This window comes from Petaurus breviceps, unplaced genomic scaffold (assembly GCF_028583685.1).
Source record: "Petaurus breviceps papuanus isolate PSGF00001 unplaced genomic scaffold, PetGlider_PUasm1.0 90424, whole genome shotgun sequence".
NCBI lineage: Eukaryota > Metazoa > Chordata > Mammalia > Diprotodontia > Petauridae > Petaurus > Petaurus breviceps.
Window position 1 is genome coordinate 1728752 of NW_027187247.1, and position 17568 is coordinate 1746319.

General features: G+C 35.0%; 1 protein-coding gene across 7 annotated transcripts in view; it reads right to left on the reverse strand.

Annotated features, from left to right (window-relative positions):
* The window catches only part of CEP63 (centrosomal protein 63), a 55840-nt gene that overhangs the window by 26211 nt on the left and 12061 nt on the right, over window positions 1-17568 (reverse strand). For all 7 annotated transcript variants that reach the window (XM_069108705.1, XM_069108702.1, XM_069108701.1 and 4 more), the window contains exons 3-6: window positions 17363-17540; window positions 6434-6529; window positions 5843-5965; window positions 3018-3131 (exon numbers count right to left, since the gene is read on the reverse strand). In XM_069108705.1, coding sequence (XP_068964806.1) covers window positions 3018-3131; window positions 5843-5965; window positions 6434-6529; window positions 17363-17540 — 511 coding nt within the window. The remainder of the gene's footprint in view (window positions 1-3017; window positions 3132-5842; window positions 5966-6433; window positions 6530-17362; window positions 17541-17568) is intronic.

Genomic DNA, 17568 nt, shown 5'->3' on the forward strand with positions numbered 1-17568 from the left:
TGAAGCCTAGCAGTACCAGATCTCAAACTATACTACAAAGCAGTAATTATTAAAATTATTTGGTTCTGGTTTAAAAAAATAAAAGGTCAGTTAGTGAAACAGACTAGAAACAAAATAGCTAAAAGCAAATGAACCTAGCAACATGATAAATCCAAAGATTCCAACTACTGGAGTGAGGACTCATTCATCATTCAACAAAAACTCCTGGGAAAAATGCTAACAGTCAAGCAGAAATTAGATACAGAACAAGATCTCACACCATATACTAAGATAAGCTCCAAATGGATATATGACTTAGATATAAAAGGTCCCATTACAAAAAAAAAAAATAGAGGGGCAAGAGAAAACAAGCTTTTCACAACTGTGGATAGGGAAAGAGTTCATCGCCAGCAATGAGGGATACAGAAGGCTGGAGAAAACAAAATGTTCAATTTTGAGACAAAGTTTTAAAAAGTTTTTGCACAAAACAAAACTACAATGCAGTTAAAATGAGAAGGGAACAAGTTCACTGGAGGAAAAGAAAAGCTTTGTAGAAATTTTTTCTGATAAAAGTCTCCTTTCCAAGATTTAGCAGAAACTGATTCAAATTTAAATGAGTAAGAGCTATTCCCCAATTAGTAAATGATCAGGGAATTTTCCAAAGAAACCCAATAAATCAACTATAAAAAATTTTAAAAATTATTTATTGCTAGTTAAATGGACATTTAAAAAACTCTCAGATTACACCTCACTTTCATCAGATTGGCAAAACTGACAAAAAAAGAAAATGACAAAAATTGGAAGAACTGTGGGGAAACAGGTACATTAATGCATTGCTGATGTAGCTGGGAATTATTCCAGGCATTCTGGAAAGCAATTTGGAATTATACCCCCAAATTTACTATAACTGGTACATGCCCTTTGACCTACCAATGAAAAAAAATTATTTGGAAAAACACAAATAAGATTTTCATAGCAGCTATTTTTGAAATGGCAAAGAACTGAAACCTAAGGGGGTACCCATCAGTTGGGGAATAGCTCAACAAATTATGGCATATCAATGTAGCAGAGTGTTGCTGTACAAATGACAAAGGAATGTTTTTTGGAGAAATCTGAGACTTGTATGAACTAATGCCAAGGGAACTGAGAAATGAAACAGAAGAACAATTTATGTGATAACACTATAAATACATCCAACCTTAAAAGACTCAAGAATTTTGAGCAATGTAATGACCAACCCATAATTCAAAGATGAATCATGCTACCTATCTCCTAAAAGAGAGGACCCTGAATGTAAAATGAGACATACTTTATTGCACATGGCCAATATAAGAATTTGATGTGCTTAACTATGCATATTTGTTACAAGGGTTTCCTTTTTTCAATGAGGGAGGGTCTGGAAGGAGGAAGGTGGTTAGGAATAGGACTGCAGAAGGAAAGAAATGCAGAGAAGAGAACTGAAGAAAGGGAAAAAGGAATCACAAACAAATAGGACAATTTAAAATGAGAAGCAAACTGTACATAATAAGAGATTCATAGTTTCACAATCCTCCTTTTCTGTTCTATGTATATAGAAATCCTAACTTTATCTGGTGTTTGTTAAGTTCAGAATAAAAAAATTAAAATAAAAAACCGATACTTTCTGAGGAAGAAGAGATAACAGAATATATAGTAGAGGATAAGAACAAATATCTTTGAAATTTTTGAACTTAAAAATTTATCAGAACCCTGTATAAAGGTAATGCAATTGTAGACAGCAATCAGAATTGTTTTTTTTCTATATTACAACTCTGGGAGCAGCAGAGAAATAATTCCTCCAAAAGCTAATATTCTGGATTTATTTTTTTAACATAACAATTTTTTTAAAGGATTTGGCACCCACTCAGTCCAATTTTGTATAGCTGCAACATCTACAATATTGTCTGATGTGAAATGACTTTAGAATGGTGACTCAGAAGCACCACTAAATTACAAAAAGATTCAATTAGGTTCAGATATTGACTAAGTTTTGAAAAGATTTTCAAAAGGTTTGAAACAAAGATTCTTCTAGTTTTGTAATAAGAAATCACTTTTTGTAGGAAAATAATTAATTAGACTAGGCCTAAATAGTACAAATTAAACCTATTCATGTGGGGGTTTTGTTTATAAGTCTTTCTCTTCTCTTCTCCCTGTGGGTTACAGCAAACAAAGGTTTCACTGATATTAATAAAATGTTTACCTGAGATTTGTAATCAATAATACAAATAATCTACTGATGAATGATTGAGAAATAACAGTAAAAACTGACCTCCACTAGAGTTCTGCTACCCCATGCTAGGAAGAAGACTTATCTACTAAGCTACAGAGTTCCAGACAAAGGAAGTCAGCAGTTTTCATCTACTTGGTTCAGGGGAATGTCTTCATTATTACCAGTAACTCGAGTTACCCCAACACAGCTTGGCTCAGTTGGACCTGTCTCTACTCTCTTTAGAAAATGTATAAATATTCAAAGACCTTTATATTTCAAGCATGCTACAGAATGAAAATGGCAGAAATGCAGTACCTTAAAACACTGTTTCTCACAATTACTTTGAACAGCCCTCCATATAAAAAGTTCATAACTCATCTTTTAGATACAATCACTGCTGTTGATTACAACCACTTAAAACTGATTTGTCTGGTTTCTCTCTCAATATTATAATGTACTTTAAAAGGCTGGAAAAGAGAGAAGGAACCTATACTACTAGGCTTTCTCCATTTCCAAATATGACACTGTGCAAAACCTAATTACTTATTTGTAATAAAGAAAGAAGAAAGTCATAGAAAAAGTTAATTCATCTTCTTCTCTATTTTCCCCATCCTAGTAGCTCAAATTCGTAACAAGCAAAGTCTATGGGATAAGAGATAAAAAATGGAGAAAGGCTGACACTCCTGTAGCCACTACATAAATATAACTGTCCAAAGTGGAAAAGCAGAATCTACTATGGCATACAGGTATGTACTAATTAAATTAAAATAACCCAAATGTTTACATTTCTTTTTAAATGTTTTAACTCTACCTGAATAATCTCTGACTGTTCAGCCAAAGCTTTCCTTTGTGCCTCCAGAGAAGCCACCTGTTGTTGATAAATCACTCGCTGCTTCTCCCATTCTAGTGATTTCTGACGGAACTCCTGCAAAGGCAACCAGGACAGTTGACTTGTAAATGCATCCCCTCTTGTCACTACTTCCAAGTTTACTCTTACTCTAATTATTACCCCCCACCCCCATCCCTTGACAGAGGTGGACCTTTTTCCACAGCAGGGATGCCATTATTCAGTCATCCGATGTCGTTAGACAGTAATTCTCATCTCCTCATATACTGTGCCTCTGAATTTCTGTCTTTCCAAATTTAACACTCTATTTATTACTGAAGTGTATGATGTAGGGATGCTGAATACTATTTGATTTGTGTCTAGTTTTATAAATTTGCTGCCACCTAAGGGTTAATCATCATAATTTTCTGGTTTTGAAGGAAAAATTGCCAAAATAAAATTTAGCAATTCTCTTTTGAAACTACACTTATCAGTTATTTATGACTCAAATATTAAACAATACATGGAAAATGGGAATTCAACAGTAACTAATATACCATGAAGCCAGCCAACATCTGATGGTTATGGTTATGGGAGCAATTTGAAGTACAAAGTAAACTCACCTAAGACCCATAGGGTCTTATAGCCTCCCTAAACGCCCTCCAAGATTCCCTGAGTCTTGAAGTCTTATCTACTCTATGAATCATGTCTCTATATTACAAGTTTATAGATGTTAGAAAGGTAAAGAGCAAAAATTCCACATAGTAGTGATAAGTTTCTTGGCATTGTTAGCATTCCAAAAGCTGCTACAGCTAGGAGAATTTTTAAGTACCCATAATAAAAATGAAGAAGGAAGGAGGCAATCACCAAGGAGTGGACAGCTCCAAGCAAGCACAAATCTCAACAATGCTATAAGACATCTTCCTCTGCCTTTCATGTCCTTGCCAGCTAGTAAAGCCACAGAGAGCTGGGTGACCTGAAGAAACCTTCCATTGGCAAAAGAGTGCAAGAATATTTTTGAGCTTCAAAATTTTAGATTGACAAAATTTTACACCAAAACAGCTCTTAGATGATCACTGAGTTTAACTTTTTCATTTTACAAAGAAAGGTTCAAGTCACTTAACAGTAATAATAACATAGCATAACATAACATTTTCCTCATTTATAAAGTGCTTTCCAAAAATTGTCATTTGATCCTCCCCAAAATCCTACAAGGCAGATTGTATAATTATTGTTATTATCACTTTAGAGATAAGAAAAGAAACCCTGAAGACAAAATGACATGGCCAGGCCCAAGGTCAGAGACAGGACTCAAACTCAGGTCCTCTATGACCAAATCCGTCTGCTCCTCTTCCCACTTACACTGCATTGCTGCCAAGCCAAGGAGCAGTCAAACTGGGGCTAGAAACCAGGTTTTCTCATTCTCAGGGCAGTGAAAAACTGCATAAGTGAGAGAAGAATACCAATCTGGTGTTTTCTATAAGAAGTTCCTCCTCCCGCTTGTCTGAATTATAATCTCTAGTAAGAACTGTAAGATCATGTAAGAAAAGCCTTGGAAAGCAGAGATCCACCTAACGTCCACATGATAACTGATTAAATGAAACAAAAAGGGAAACTCTGGAACTCTGTGATCTTTACTTACAGTGTTTTATGTAACAACCCAATCTCTATCTGCATCAGTTTCCTCTTTTGTAAAAAGGGGCTAATATTGACACCCACCTCTCAGGGTTGTCATAGATAAAATGAGAGAGTATTTCTAAAGCATCACATAAATGCTATCATCATCATCATCATTACCATCATCTCTCCCTTACCATATGTTCATATTAATTCTTTACTTCTTTTCTTCCCATTTAAAATTTTCATAACTATCTATTTTCTATGTGCAAAGCAAAATTCTAGGTTCTGGGGATGTAAAAAGATTAAACAAAAGATACAGTCTCCACCTTCTCAGACTTTAAAAATCTAGAAGGGGTGAGGGAGACATGCCACATACACAACTATAATATAAAATAGTACACAGGTACATAAGATAGGTAGGATTTATGGTGCTGAGGAAGACTGGTAGGGAGAAACAATTAATGACTGAGGAGGGAGTGTGAATCCAGGATTACTGGGAGATAAGCTTTGGGAGGTAATGTAGTACTAGATTGCCAAAGGCTTTGAATTCTAACTTAAGGAGCCTGAATTACTGAAGTTTTGAGCAGTGGAGTGGTTTGTTCAAATTAATATATAAGGGATATTGATCTTTCAGCAGTGTAAAGACTGGATGGATCAGAGAGGAGAGTTCTGGTAAGGAAGGCTGTTGCAACAGTCTAGGTAGATAGTAAATGAAAAAGTCCAATCTAATCACCACCATGTCCTCCTCCCCACAGGATAAAAAGATCCCTCCTGGATAAAAAGATCTCAGGGCTTTAGATAATTTTTTTTAATTGTTTAAAAGCAACTATTTGGCCATCTTGATGGTATGAAATCTATGCTCAAAAAATATTTTTCTAAAATTAAACTTTTAAAAAATGAATTAAAGGAAACATGAAAATAGTCTCTCTTTCACAAAAGAAGTCTTAAGAGACAAAATAATACTTTATAGATACTAATTATGACTGCACTCTAATAAATTGGTACAGTTACCTCCTGACCCCAAAATGACCATAGGGTGATAGAAGGTGCAAACTACTTTGGCTCATTCTAAATTTTCTCACCTGCAAATAGAATTGACGGTGAGAACTCAAGTTTCAGGAATTACCACCTCTTACCAAATCATTATCCTGTGTGAAAATTAACAATCACTATGAACACAGTCATCATACCTCTATTTTTCCACTTAACCTCTCCATCTCAGGTGAGTCTTCTCTGTAGCTCTTAGCGCCACCTCTGGCTTCTCTTATCTGCTTTTTCTGAAGCTTTTCATAACCTTTCTTCAGTCTAGTTAGCTGTGAAGACAGTCAATTTCACTGCTTATTAGATGTCTGATGATTTGGACTAGGTCTGAGAATTTAAAGGCGGTACAATAGAACATACTAAATATGCCAGCATACATAGAAAATTATATCAAAAACATATCAAATAGTTAATACCACCATTTTAAAAAAGTGTTGCCAGCATTAATAATAATAATAATAATAAATGCAAAATGTTTTTAATTAAATAAAGGAATACAAGGCATTAAAAAATAATTTTATATTTCTGTTAAGATCCAAGAAACCAAGAAAATTAAAATTTATTCCTTCCCTCTAAAAACTACCAAATTACCAAGGGAGAGAGGGGTGAAGGATAAAGATTTCAGCCCTATGCTCCATAGAAAACAGACCTTTGTTAAGAAAACTAGATGAATTTAAATAGTTCCCACAAGTAAATAAATCCATTAAATCCACAAATAAAATTAATGAAAATTTATTCACCTCTTCCTGAAGTTTCTTCAGTTCCTGTTTGTATTCCATGGCCATTTCTTGCTTGGTTTTATCAAGCTCTTCCATCTGCTGATGCAACATCCCAACCTAAAGAGATGGGTGGAGTTTTAATCTTTTTTTAAAAAAGTTTCTGAGCCACATAACAAAGGAAAGAGCCTACACATAAACAACATCTCACATATCTGTTCAACACCCCATTTATCAAAAAAATTAACTCCATTAATAATGAATAATAAATACTATTAATAATTGAGATTAGAGCCATGAACCCAGAAGAAGACAGAGTCTGTGTCACAGCAAAACAATCACAAAATCCAAGAATTTTACTTCTGGGACAGCCCCCCCCCGATATGTGATTTACAATAATAAAGTAAATTAGGAGTAGGTGTTATATATATATCCTCTTGTTATAAGAGGCAATAGACAGCTTAACAATAAGATAAAAGAAAAAGAAGAAGAAGGAAGGAAGGAAGATCCTTAAACTACAAAAAAAAAAAAAAACCCAAATACCCCAGCACATTCAAACCCACCCACTTAATCTTCCCTCTTTAGGTTATATATTACAAAATAAAGTTAGGACAATAGATTGGAGTGTTTGGTTCCACCTGAATGAGAAACTTTTCAATTCGGAATTCCAAAACAACTTCCTGTACTGATGTCTTTTTTCACATCATTCTGACCAAAGGCCTAAATACTTTCTGAGAGGAATCTGCACCAAAGTTTAAGAAGGAACTTTATAAATTACCAGAAAATGGATTCATTTGATAACTGCACTTAGAACGAAATAATTTATTCTAATTTAGTTCATTCTAATGTCTCATTCTATCTCTAATGTTCATTCTATCCTCAACTGAACTGAATTGCTTAGGAAAAGATTCTAGGGTATACCAACAATTTAGTGACTATTGTTCTGAATCAAATCTGTAAAATGAAATTTGACTTGAGTTCAGTAACTATGTTTTTTTTTTTATTGTAGAATTTTGTCTTTGGGAAAATCGTATATTATAACTTGACAATGGTTTGTGTAAGAGAGATTTGAAAGTAGAGTAGATTTCCTTTCTTTCTACTCAGAGGTTAGAATTAGAGATTTAAAGGAAGGATGGATTTCCTCTCTTTCTAATCAGAGACTAGAATTACAATGATTTGATTAATAGATATATTTTTTGGCAAGCTGTACCCAAAATGCAAGTACTGAATTTGTTTCTCTTCCACCTGAGCAAACCATCTCATGTCTCAACAGGCTTTGAGGGCACTAAGTCATGCAACAGAATATAATAAGTGATGTTCATAATGATGGGAAAAAGTTTAATTGTGCTTGGCAAATTCTGCTTAAGATAACACATAATGCTACAAAGCATTTTAGAAATATTTTCATCAAGTGATTATTATAATCATTGGTTTAAAACATAAATCTCCTATCTAGAAGATTCAGTTAAGTGAAATGTTATAAAAATAATGTGTTTGTATATGAAAATGTGCTCTTCCTCAATCTTCCATCCTATTACTGGACATCAGGAACATTAAAATTTATTAAACGTTATATTCACATCTCTAAAGTCAGTAACACTTAAAAGAGTGGTGGTCCATGGGAATAAAGAGGTAGAAAAAAGGAAGATCTAAATAACTACAGAAGTATTCATTGCTCATGGGTAGGCCATGGTGTTAGAATAAAAATGCAATATTACCCAAATTAATTTACTTATACAGTGTCATACCAATCAAACTACCAAAGGATTACTTTTTTTGAGCTATTAAAAAAACAAACAAACAAACAAGAAAATAGTCAATTTAGATGAACAAAGGGTCAAAAATCTCAAGGGAAATAATGAAAAAAAAAGTGGGAAGGAAAGGGGTCTAGATTACTACAAATCAGTAATAATCAAAAAGATTTGGTACTAGTTTAAAAAAGAAAGGCCAGTCAGTAGAACACAGTAAGTCAGACAGAAGCAAATGAGCATAGTGACCAAATATTTGATAAAAAAACAAAGATCCCAGATATTGGGGTAAGAAATCAGTATTTGACAAAAAGTAATGGGAAAACTGGAAAGCAGTATAGCAGAAATTAAAAATAAACCAACATCTCACATCATACATCAAGATAAGCTCCAAATGGGCAATGACTTAGACTTAAAGAGTAATGTCATAAACAATTAGAGGAACAAAGAAGAAACTACCTTTCCAACGTATGGATAGGGGAAAAATTCCCAACCAAACAAGGGATAGAGAGAGTCACAAAAGATAAAATGGACAATTTTGATTAAAAAGCTTCTACATAAACAAAACCAATGCAGCTAAAGTTAAAAGAAAAGCAGATTACTGAAAGGAGGAGAAGGAGGAAGAAGAGGAGGATAACAGCAATAATGGCAAAATATTATAGACCGTGGGAAGTCCATGACACAAACCCAAAAGGAAAAATAACTGAAAGCATCTATCAAGCAAAGCCTCAAAACAAAAACCCAGACTCACTGCAAAATTAACTAGAATTTCAAGAAGAATATGAAGCAAGAGTTTAAAAATGAGAGCTCCAGCATAAAGAATTGGAACAGAAATTAAAACTCTCGAGGAAACACCTGGAAAAGAAAAGGTTTGGGGGCAGCTAGGCTAGGTGGTGTAGTGAATAGAGCAGCGGCCCTGGAATCAGGAGGATCTGAGTTCAAATTCGGCTTCAGATGAAATGCAACAAAAGGCAGACGTATCAAACTCATGGCCACTGGGCTGCCCTAATACTCCCAAATGCAGTCAAAACCAGATTGAAATGTAATTGAGAAATATTTGACAAAACAATAAAAATACAACACAAAGATAATGGTAGTTTGAAGTTTTCTAAGTCAATATGCAGCCTGCAGAGACTCATTTACACTTCAGTTTGATACTATCAGTGGTATCTTCTATCAAAAATAACTGACAACAAGTCCTAAAGGGAAAATCATGATATACTTTGCACTGTATTTATCTGTATAGTAATTTACCCAGTAGCATGTAACTTCCTTAAGGGTACGGTTTATAATGGCATCTTATAGATACCCTAAAAAATGGAGATTTTGTGACATCCTATGGGGAAGTCTCACTGAGATTAACTTCCTCCAGCAACACAGAGTGACAACAAACACTGTACTGCCACTATGCTCTGAAAATAAAAGGTGCTTAATAAATCGCTGGTGCACTGACTTCAAGCCTTTGCTCACACAACTGCCCCTGCTTCAAATGCCCTTCTCCTTTCCCCTATCTCTACTTCCCATCAAAGCCAAGTAAAAGACCTAATTCTTCTCTGGAGGCTAGAGTGGGCTTGGAAGGTTTCAATGAGGTCATGAGCCTTAAAGGCAGCCCAAAGAAAGTACTTTGCAAACCTTCAAGCACTAAATGTCAGCTATTATTATAGTAATAACTCTATCTTCTGAAGCCTTCCAGAATCTTGATAGCATTTTAGAGAGGAGGAATGGACAGGCTGGAAGCCACTGATCTAATCCAACCTTCATTTTCTATTAATAGATGAGGTAATTGAACCCCAAATATCTCAAGATACTCAAAAGTTCAGAATTTTTTTTTAAATTCAGAATTCATTTAGTTCAGAACTTTAAGTTCAGAATTCCATAACGTACTAGCAGCAATAAGTCTAGGTCACAGATTTCTGTTTTCCCAGTTTAGTATATTATACTAAATCACGTTGTCTATGCCATTAATTTAACACATCAAATATCATTAGTTATTTATGTGTGTTAGAAATACACAGACACATACAGAGACACACATACAAATGCTCTTTGCTAGACTAATAGTTACTTGAAGGCAAAGACCATAAGATTTTTTTTTTTACATCCACCACAGAATTTGGCACACTATCTTATGCTGAATGGTCATTAAATAAAAAAATTTACTAATTGTAAGACCCTGCAGAAGATTATCTGCAAGTGACTGGAAAGTAGTGCCTGTAAAAAGGAGGAGGGAGAGAGGGGAATGGTTGATATTTGAACCTCACTTTCAACTAGACTGGCCAAAAGAAGGAAGAATTACCACACACAGAAATTCAACACAAAAATTGGATAGAAAGAGAAATAGGGGAAGGGAGAATTAGAGGGAGAGTAGATTGCGATGTGAAGACAGATCATAAGAATAAAATATTTATTTTTAAAGGAGTTTATTGTATACAGGGATACAAAGTGTGCACAGATAAGCAAATGCAATATATGTATGTGTTATATGTGTTAGAAATACACACATACACACACACACAAACATACATACAAAAAATACACTACAATTCCAGTGTGGAGGCACTAGCAACGAGAAGAATCAGGAAAGGCCTCTTAAAAGAGGAATAAAGCTGAGTTTTAATGAGGAAGAGATTTGTAGGGAAGGGAAGCAGGGAGGCGAGTCTTTGAAAAGGGACCAAGGCAGGAGATCAAGCTGCAAGAAGGTTCATTGGTCGAAAAGTAGAGTGAGGAGGGAAAGGAATATATAAACAGCCTGGGAAGACAGACTAGTAGACAGTAAAGTGCTTTAGATGCCAAACAGAGGTATTTGATGTATTTTATCCTGAAGGCAATGAATTATGAATTTGGCAGCTTTTGGGCAGATGAAATGAAGAAGAGAATGGCTGGAGGCAGGGATATTAAATAGGGGTCTTACAATTAGTAATTTTTTTTTTAATTTAATGACCATTCAGCATAAGATACTGTGTCAAATTCTGTGGTGGATGTAAAAAAAAAGTCTTATGGTCTTTGCCTTCAAGTAACTATTAGTCTAGCAAAGAGCGTTTGTATGTGTGTCTGTATGTGTCTGTGTATTTCTAACACACATAAATAGTCTAGTCCAAGGGTAAGGAACCCTGAGGCCTGAAAGCCACATGTGGCCCTCTAGGTCCTTGAGTGAGGCCCTTTGACTATATCCAAACTTCACAGAACAAATTCCCTTTATAAAAGGATTTGTTCTATAAAATTTAGACTCAGTCAAAAGGCCACACTCAAGGACCTAGAAGGCCACATGTGAGCTTGATGTTGCAGGTTCCCCACCTCTGGTCTAGGGCAACAATCCAGGAAAAGAGACGAGAGCCTAAATTGGGGTGGTTATGGTGAGTGGAGAGGATGTGACAGCTCTGATGGAGGCAGAATCAACAAGACCAGGCAACTGATTGAATAGAGGATAAGGAACAGTGAAGAGCTGAAGATGACTTCTAGGTTGCAAACCTAAAGACCAGAAAGATGGTGGTGCCATGACAGAAAAAGGAAAATCAAGAGGGGCAGATTTGGGGGAAGATGAATTTAGCTTTGGTTATGTTGAATTTGGGATGCCAATGGAATCCACAGGTGGAATAGTCCAGCAAGCAGTTGGATGATTGGTTCTCAAGATCAAGAAAGAAATTAGGGATGAATATATAAATCTGGCAATCATCTGCTTAGAAATGAGAACTGAACCCCTAGAAGTTGATGAGATCAATAAGAAAGAATACAGATGGTGAACAAAGGATGGTTTAGGACAGAACCCTGGGGTAGAACCATGCATAGGGGGCAGGACATAGATGATTAATTCTGAAAAGGTGACTGAGAAAGAGTCTGACAAACAGAAAGAAAATCCTGACAGAACAATATCATAGAAACATAGGGAACAGAACAGTAGTCAATAGTATCAAATAATACAGAGAGGTGATAAAGGATGAAGACAGATAAAAGGTTGTTAGTTAGGCGATAATGAGATGATTGGTGATCTTAAAGAGAGCAGCTTCATTCAAGTATTGAAAATAGAAGCCAGACTGCAAGGGGTTGAGGAGTAAAAGGCAACTAGTATCATGGTTTGTTTGGTGTTGGGCTTTTTTTTTTGGAGGGGGAAAGGCAAGGCAATTGGGGTTAAGTGACTTGCCCAAGGTCACACAGCTAGTAAGTGTGTCAAGTGTCTGAGGCTGGATTTGAACTCAGGTCCTCTTAACTCCAGAGCTGGTGCTTTATTCACTGCACTACCTAGCTGACCCTAGTATCATTTTTTTTAAGAGCCTAGTTGTTAAAGAGAAAAGGGGACAATAAGGTCGGATGAACAGACTATCTGGCAAATGACCTAAGCATGTTTGTAGGCAAGAGATGGGCTAACTTATTTTTAGTTTTCAACATTCACTTCCATAAGTTTTAAATTTTCTCCCACTCCTCTCCCCCCTCTCCAAAATGGTATGCAATTTGATATAGGCTGTCTATATACATTCCTATTAAGCATATTTTCACATTAGTCATGTTGTAAATAAGAATTAGAACCAATGGGAGGAACCATGAGAAAGAAGAAACAAAAAAAAGAGACTCCATGGTTCTTTCTCTGCATGTGGATGGCATTTTCCATCATGAGTCCTTTGGAACTGTTTTAGGTCCCTGCATTGCTGAAAAGGGCTAAATCTATCAAAGTCAGTCATCACACACTGTGGCTGTTACTATGTACAATGTTCTCCTGGTTCTCTCCCTTCACTCAGCATCAGTTCATATATGTCTATACAGGTTTTTCTGAAGTTCTCCTGTTCATCATTTCTTATAGCAAAATAGTATTCCATTACATTGATATACCACAACTTGTTCAGCCATTTCCCCAATTGATGGGCATCCCCTCAATTTCCAGTTCTTGGCCACCACAAAAAGAGCTGCTATAAATATTTTTATACATGTGGGTCCTTTTCCCATTTTTATGATCTCTTTGGGATACAACCCTAGAAATGGTATTTCTGGATGAAAAGGTATACACATTTTTATAGCTCTTTGGGCATAGCTCCAAATTGCTTTCCAGAATGGTTGGACCAGTTCACAACTCCACCAACAATGAATTAGTGTATCAATTTTCCCAGACCTTCTCTAGCATCTATCATTTTCCTGTTTTGTCATGTTAGCCAATCCAATAGGTGTGATATAGTACCTCAGAGTTTTGATTTGCATTTCTCTAATCAATACTGATTTAGAGCATTTTTTCACATGATTATAGATAGTTTCAATTTCTTCCTCTGAAAATTGTCTGTTCAAATCCTTTGACCATTTATCAATTGGGGAATGACTTGTATTCTTATAAATTTGACTCAGTTCTCTATATATTTTAGAAACGAGGCCTTTATCAGAGACACTGGTAGTAAAAAAATGCTTTCCCTGCCATACTCTTTTCCAGTTTTCCCAGCAGTTTTTGCTAAGTAATGACTTCCTATTCTAGAAGCTGGGGTCTTTGTGTTTATCAAACAGTAGATTACTATAGTCATTGACTACTGTGTCTTGTGTGCCTAACCTATTCCACTGATCTACTCCTCTATTTCTTAGCCAGTAGTTTTAATGATTGCTGCTTTATAATAAGGTCACCTTCCCTAGCATTTCTTTTCATTAATTCCCTTGATATTTTGGATCTTCTGTTCTTCCAGATGAATTTTGTTATTATTTTTTCTAACTCTATAAAATAATTTTTGATAGTTTGATTGGTATAGTACTGAATAAGTAAACTAATTTAGGTAGAATTGTCATTTTCATTATATTAGCTCAGTCTACCCACAAACAATTGATGTTTTTCCAATTATTTAGATCTGACTTTATTTGTGTGAAAAGCATTTTGTAATTGTGTTCATATAGTTCCTGGATTTGTTTTGGCAGGGAGACTCCCAAATATTTATAATGTTTTCAATAACTTTAAATGGAATTTCTTTCTATCTATATTAGGTAAAATTTAGACTTTCTGTCTATTAATTAGGCAATCACTTTTATTATTAATTTCCTAACTGTAAAACTTTTTTCTACTAAGCAGTGATAAACACTGCTAAACACTTTAAGTGGTAATCATTAAAATGGTTACACTACAGTAGTAACCAAAAGAACTGACCAGAAACTGCATAAAGGTTCTTAGATAACAAATTTTATTATATTTTTAACATCTTTCCAAGCACTTTTTTCAATACTTCATAAATAGATCTAGAAGAATCCTTACACTCAATATTCCTCTGCACAAAGTGTCTTTCCCAGTCTTAAAGTTTTATTCCAAATAACATGAATTGTAACTTAATTAATTCACTCCTAGGAGATAATCAACATTATCTTTATTTCCACACTAACTGGCAGTGATCATAGCAGAAAGATCTTTGTAGTAAGTCTATAGTTTTGATGCCTTTATACTTTAAAACAGATAATTCCTTATGCTGTGATGCTAAAATACTCCTAATGAAGTAACTGTCACACTATTACTAACCACAGGGCATGAAATCCCAGATTATGATACCAGGGCTAGTGTCCCTTCCATCCCACTCCTAAAGTAAGTTCTATAATTTAAAAACAGAGTTAGCAAGGTAGCAAGTAGTATGTACCAAGTGAGTGATATGCATACACAACCTACTAAGAAGACAGAGGATAAGGATATCATTGAATAGTGGGAGGAGGAGGTCAGAAGAGACAAGATCAGACATCTAGTGGCTATGGAATAAGAGTCAAGTCACTTAAGCCGTTGGATTCTCAACTTCCTCTCTAAAATGGTATCATTAATACTTGTACCACTGATCTCATAGGGCTGTTGTCAGAGCAATACTTTGTTAAAGTTAGAGTAACATTTAAATGTAAGCTATTATTCACATATCAAGTATTAAGATACTAATTTATTGATGCTTTCTTCCTTTCGTCCTATTCAGTTCACTTTATACAACTCAGATTACTAGATTATGAGAAATCAAACATTTGTCTCAAGCTTGTCTTCAGAATTTGCCCCCAAGAATACTACTAAGAAATTTTTAGCCAAGAAGGAAAAAAGATTTTTTTCTTTCCCTTTTTTAATGTTAACAGAAATTTTCATTAAAACATTTTCATAGATAATTGACAAATATTAACTAAATAATTCCTATAGCAAGAGCAGAAAACCAAATGCCATGGGGGATACAAAATATCTAATAGTACTGTAATTTGTAATCTGAACCTCTAGGAATTTAAATCTGGAAATAATTCTGATATAAAAAGAAAAAAAGCATCAATAAAACTTAAAATATGCTGTTGGAATGGTAAGTTGAGACCAGACAGTAGAAGGCCTTCACAATGAAGCTAAGAAGCTTACTTTACTCTGTATACAACTGGAGATTCATTAAGAGTTTTTACCAGCAGTATTACAAGGTCAAAGTGATGTTTTGGGAAGATTAATCTCAAAATAAAATTTCAGGTTGGATGGAAGGCAAGTTGAAGGAAGGGAGAAGTTATGAAGCTTTTTCACATTATTTTGTCCAAATGAGTCCAGCCCACATTACAGATGGTAGCAATAAAAATGGAAAGGTAAAGACAGATTCAAGAAACATCATAAAAGAAGAATCAAAAGGACTAGATTAGTAAGCATGGGAAGATAATAGTGAAGGAAGAGTCAAATACTGAGCTTAGGTATCTGAAAAAATTACATGACCACTGACAGTAACAGAGACATGAGGAAAAGGGACTATTTGCCGGTAGTTTAATTTTACATGCATTAAGTCATAGGAGGCACTGCCACATCCAAATGAAAAACATCTAATGATGATTGTAAATGAAGTACTGAACCTCATATAATACTGATTTGAACCACAGCTGAGTCTACAGGAATAAATGAGAGTCTAGAGAATCAAAGCCTGCAGGGCGGCTAGGTGGCGCAATGAATTCACTAGCCCTGAAGTCAGGAGGACCTAAGTTCAAATCCAGACTCAGACACTTAACACAAAAACTAGCCGTGTGACCTTGGGCAAGTCACTTAACCCCAACTGCCCTCCAAAAAGCAAAAAAAAAAAAAGAGAGAGAGAGAGAGAGAATCAAGGACTGAACCTTGAAAATGTCCATATTTCTGGAGCAGAAAGAGAGGAACCAAAAAAGAGTCAGAAGTAGGAGAGATAAGGCAATATGGTATCACAGAAGTCAATGAAAAAGAAATTTTTAAAACAAGGGAGTAGAAAATGTTCAATGTTAAGAAACCAATGAGTATAAAGATTAGGAAAAGACCAATGGAAATGGCCTGTAGTTTATGATTAGTACCCTTCTATGGTTCAGACTCTGTTGAATAGAAATGGCAGAAAGCAGACTACAGGTTGGTTTTGATTTTGTTTCTTGCTGTTGTTCTTTTTTTACAGTGAAAGATGGAAAAAAATATAAAGAATCAGGATTTTTGTGTTTGTATTTAAGATAGAAAAGACCCACATATCTTTGAAAACAAAATAATCATGTGGGAAATTTAGAGATTACATGTAAATATACACACAAAAAACGGTATTTCAGAATTATAAAATTCAAGTTAGTCTCTGTTAAAAGAGCTAGGTGCTCTCAAGAGGGAAAGGAAAGGGATAAACATTTATATAGTGCCTACTACATGCCAGGCACTGTGCATTTTTCAAATATTATCTCATTTGATTCTCACAACAATCCTGAGAGATAAGTGCTATCATCTCCATTTTACACTGGAGGAAACTGAGGTAGACAGAAGTTAAGTGACTTATGCAAAGTCACACAGCTAGTGTCTGAGGTTATAGCCAAACTCAGGTTTTCCCAACTCCAGGCCCAGTGTTCTAACCCACTGTGTCACCCAGCTGTCCCATAAAATATATAGCTCAATTTCCCTGCAGCATATTATTTTATTTTTTACACACTATCAACTAGAACAGTGATTCAATGACTGTTTCTTATGCATGCATTATGCTCTTTATATATGGTGTAACTTCAAAGCAACCACGGACATTCTCTTAAAACAAAATGAATTTCAAAAACTTCATCTATACACAATTACAATCTATATCCATCAAGGTACTCATGTTGAAAATATCAAAGTATTAAGGAAATAGGGTCAAATCTTTTCCAGCTGAAATTCATCTCTATAGTATAACCAAGTTTATTAAGAAAAATGTGGTTAAATTTTTGATTGACACTTTTTGGGAAACATATAATGCATAAGCAAAGTTAAGTTGTACTACCAAATAAAGTAAATTGTGTGCTGTACCTCTTTATGTTTTTGATCCAATAAATCCCTAAGAGAGTTGAGTTCCTGTTGTCGGATATCCAAACAGGTTTCTAGAGCCTGGGTCTGCCCTTCCCACTCAGACCTTTTATGAGCCACCATTATGTCAATTTGTTTCATTAGCTCCTGTAGTTCTGCCTCACAAGATGTCAAAAAACCCCTGCAAATAAAAAGAAATCACTCAAAAT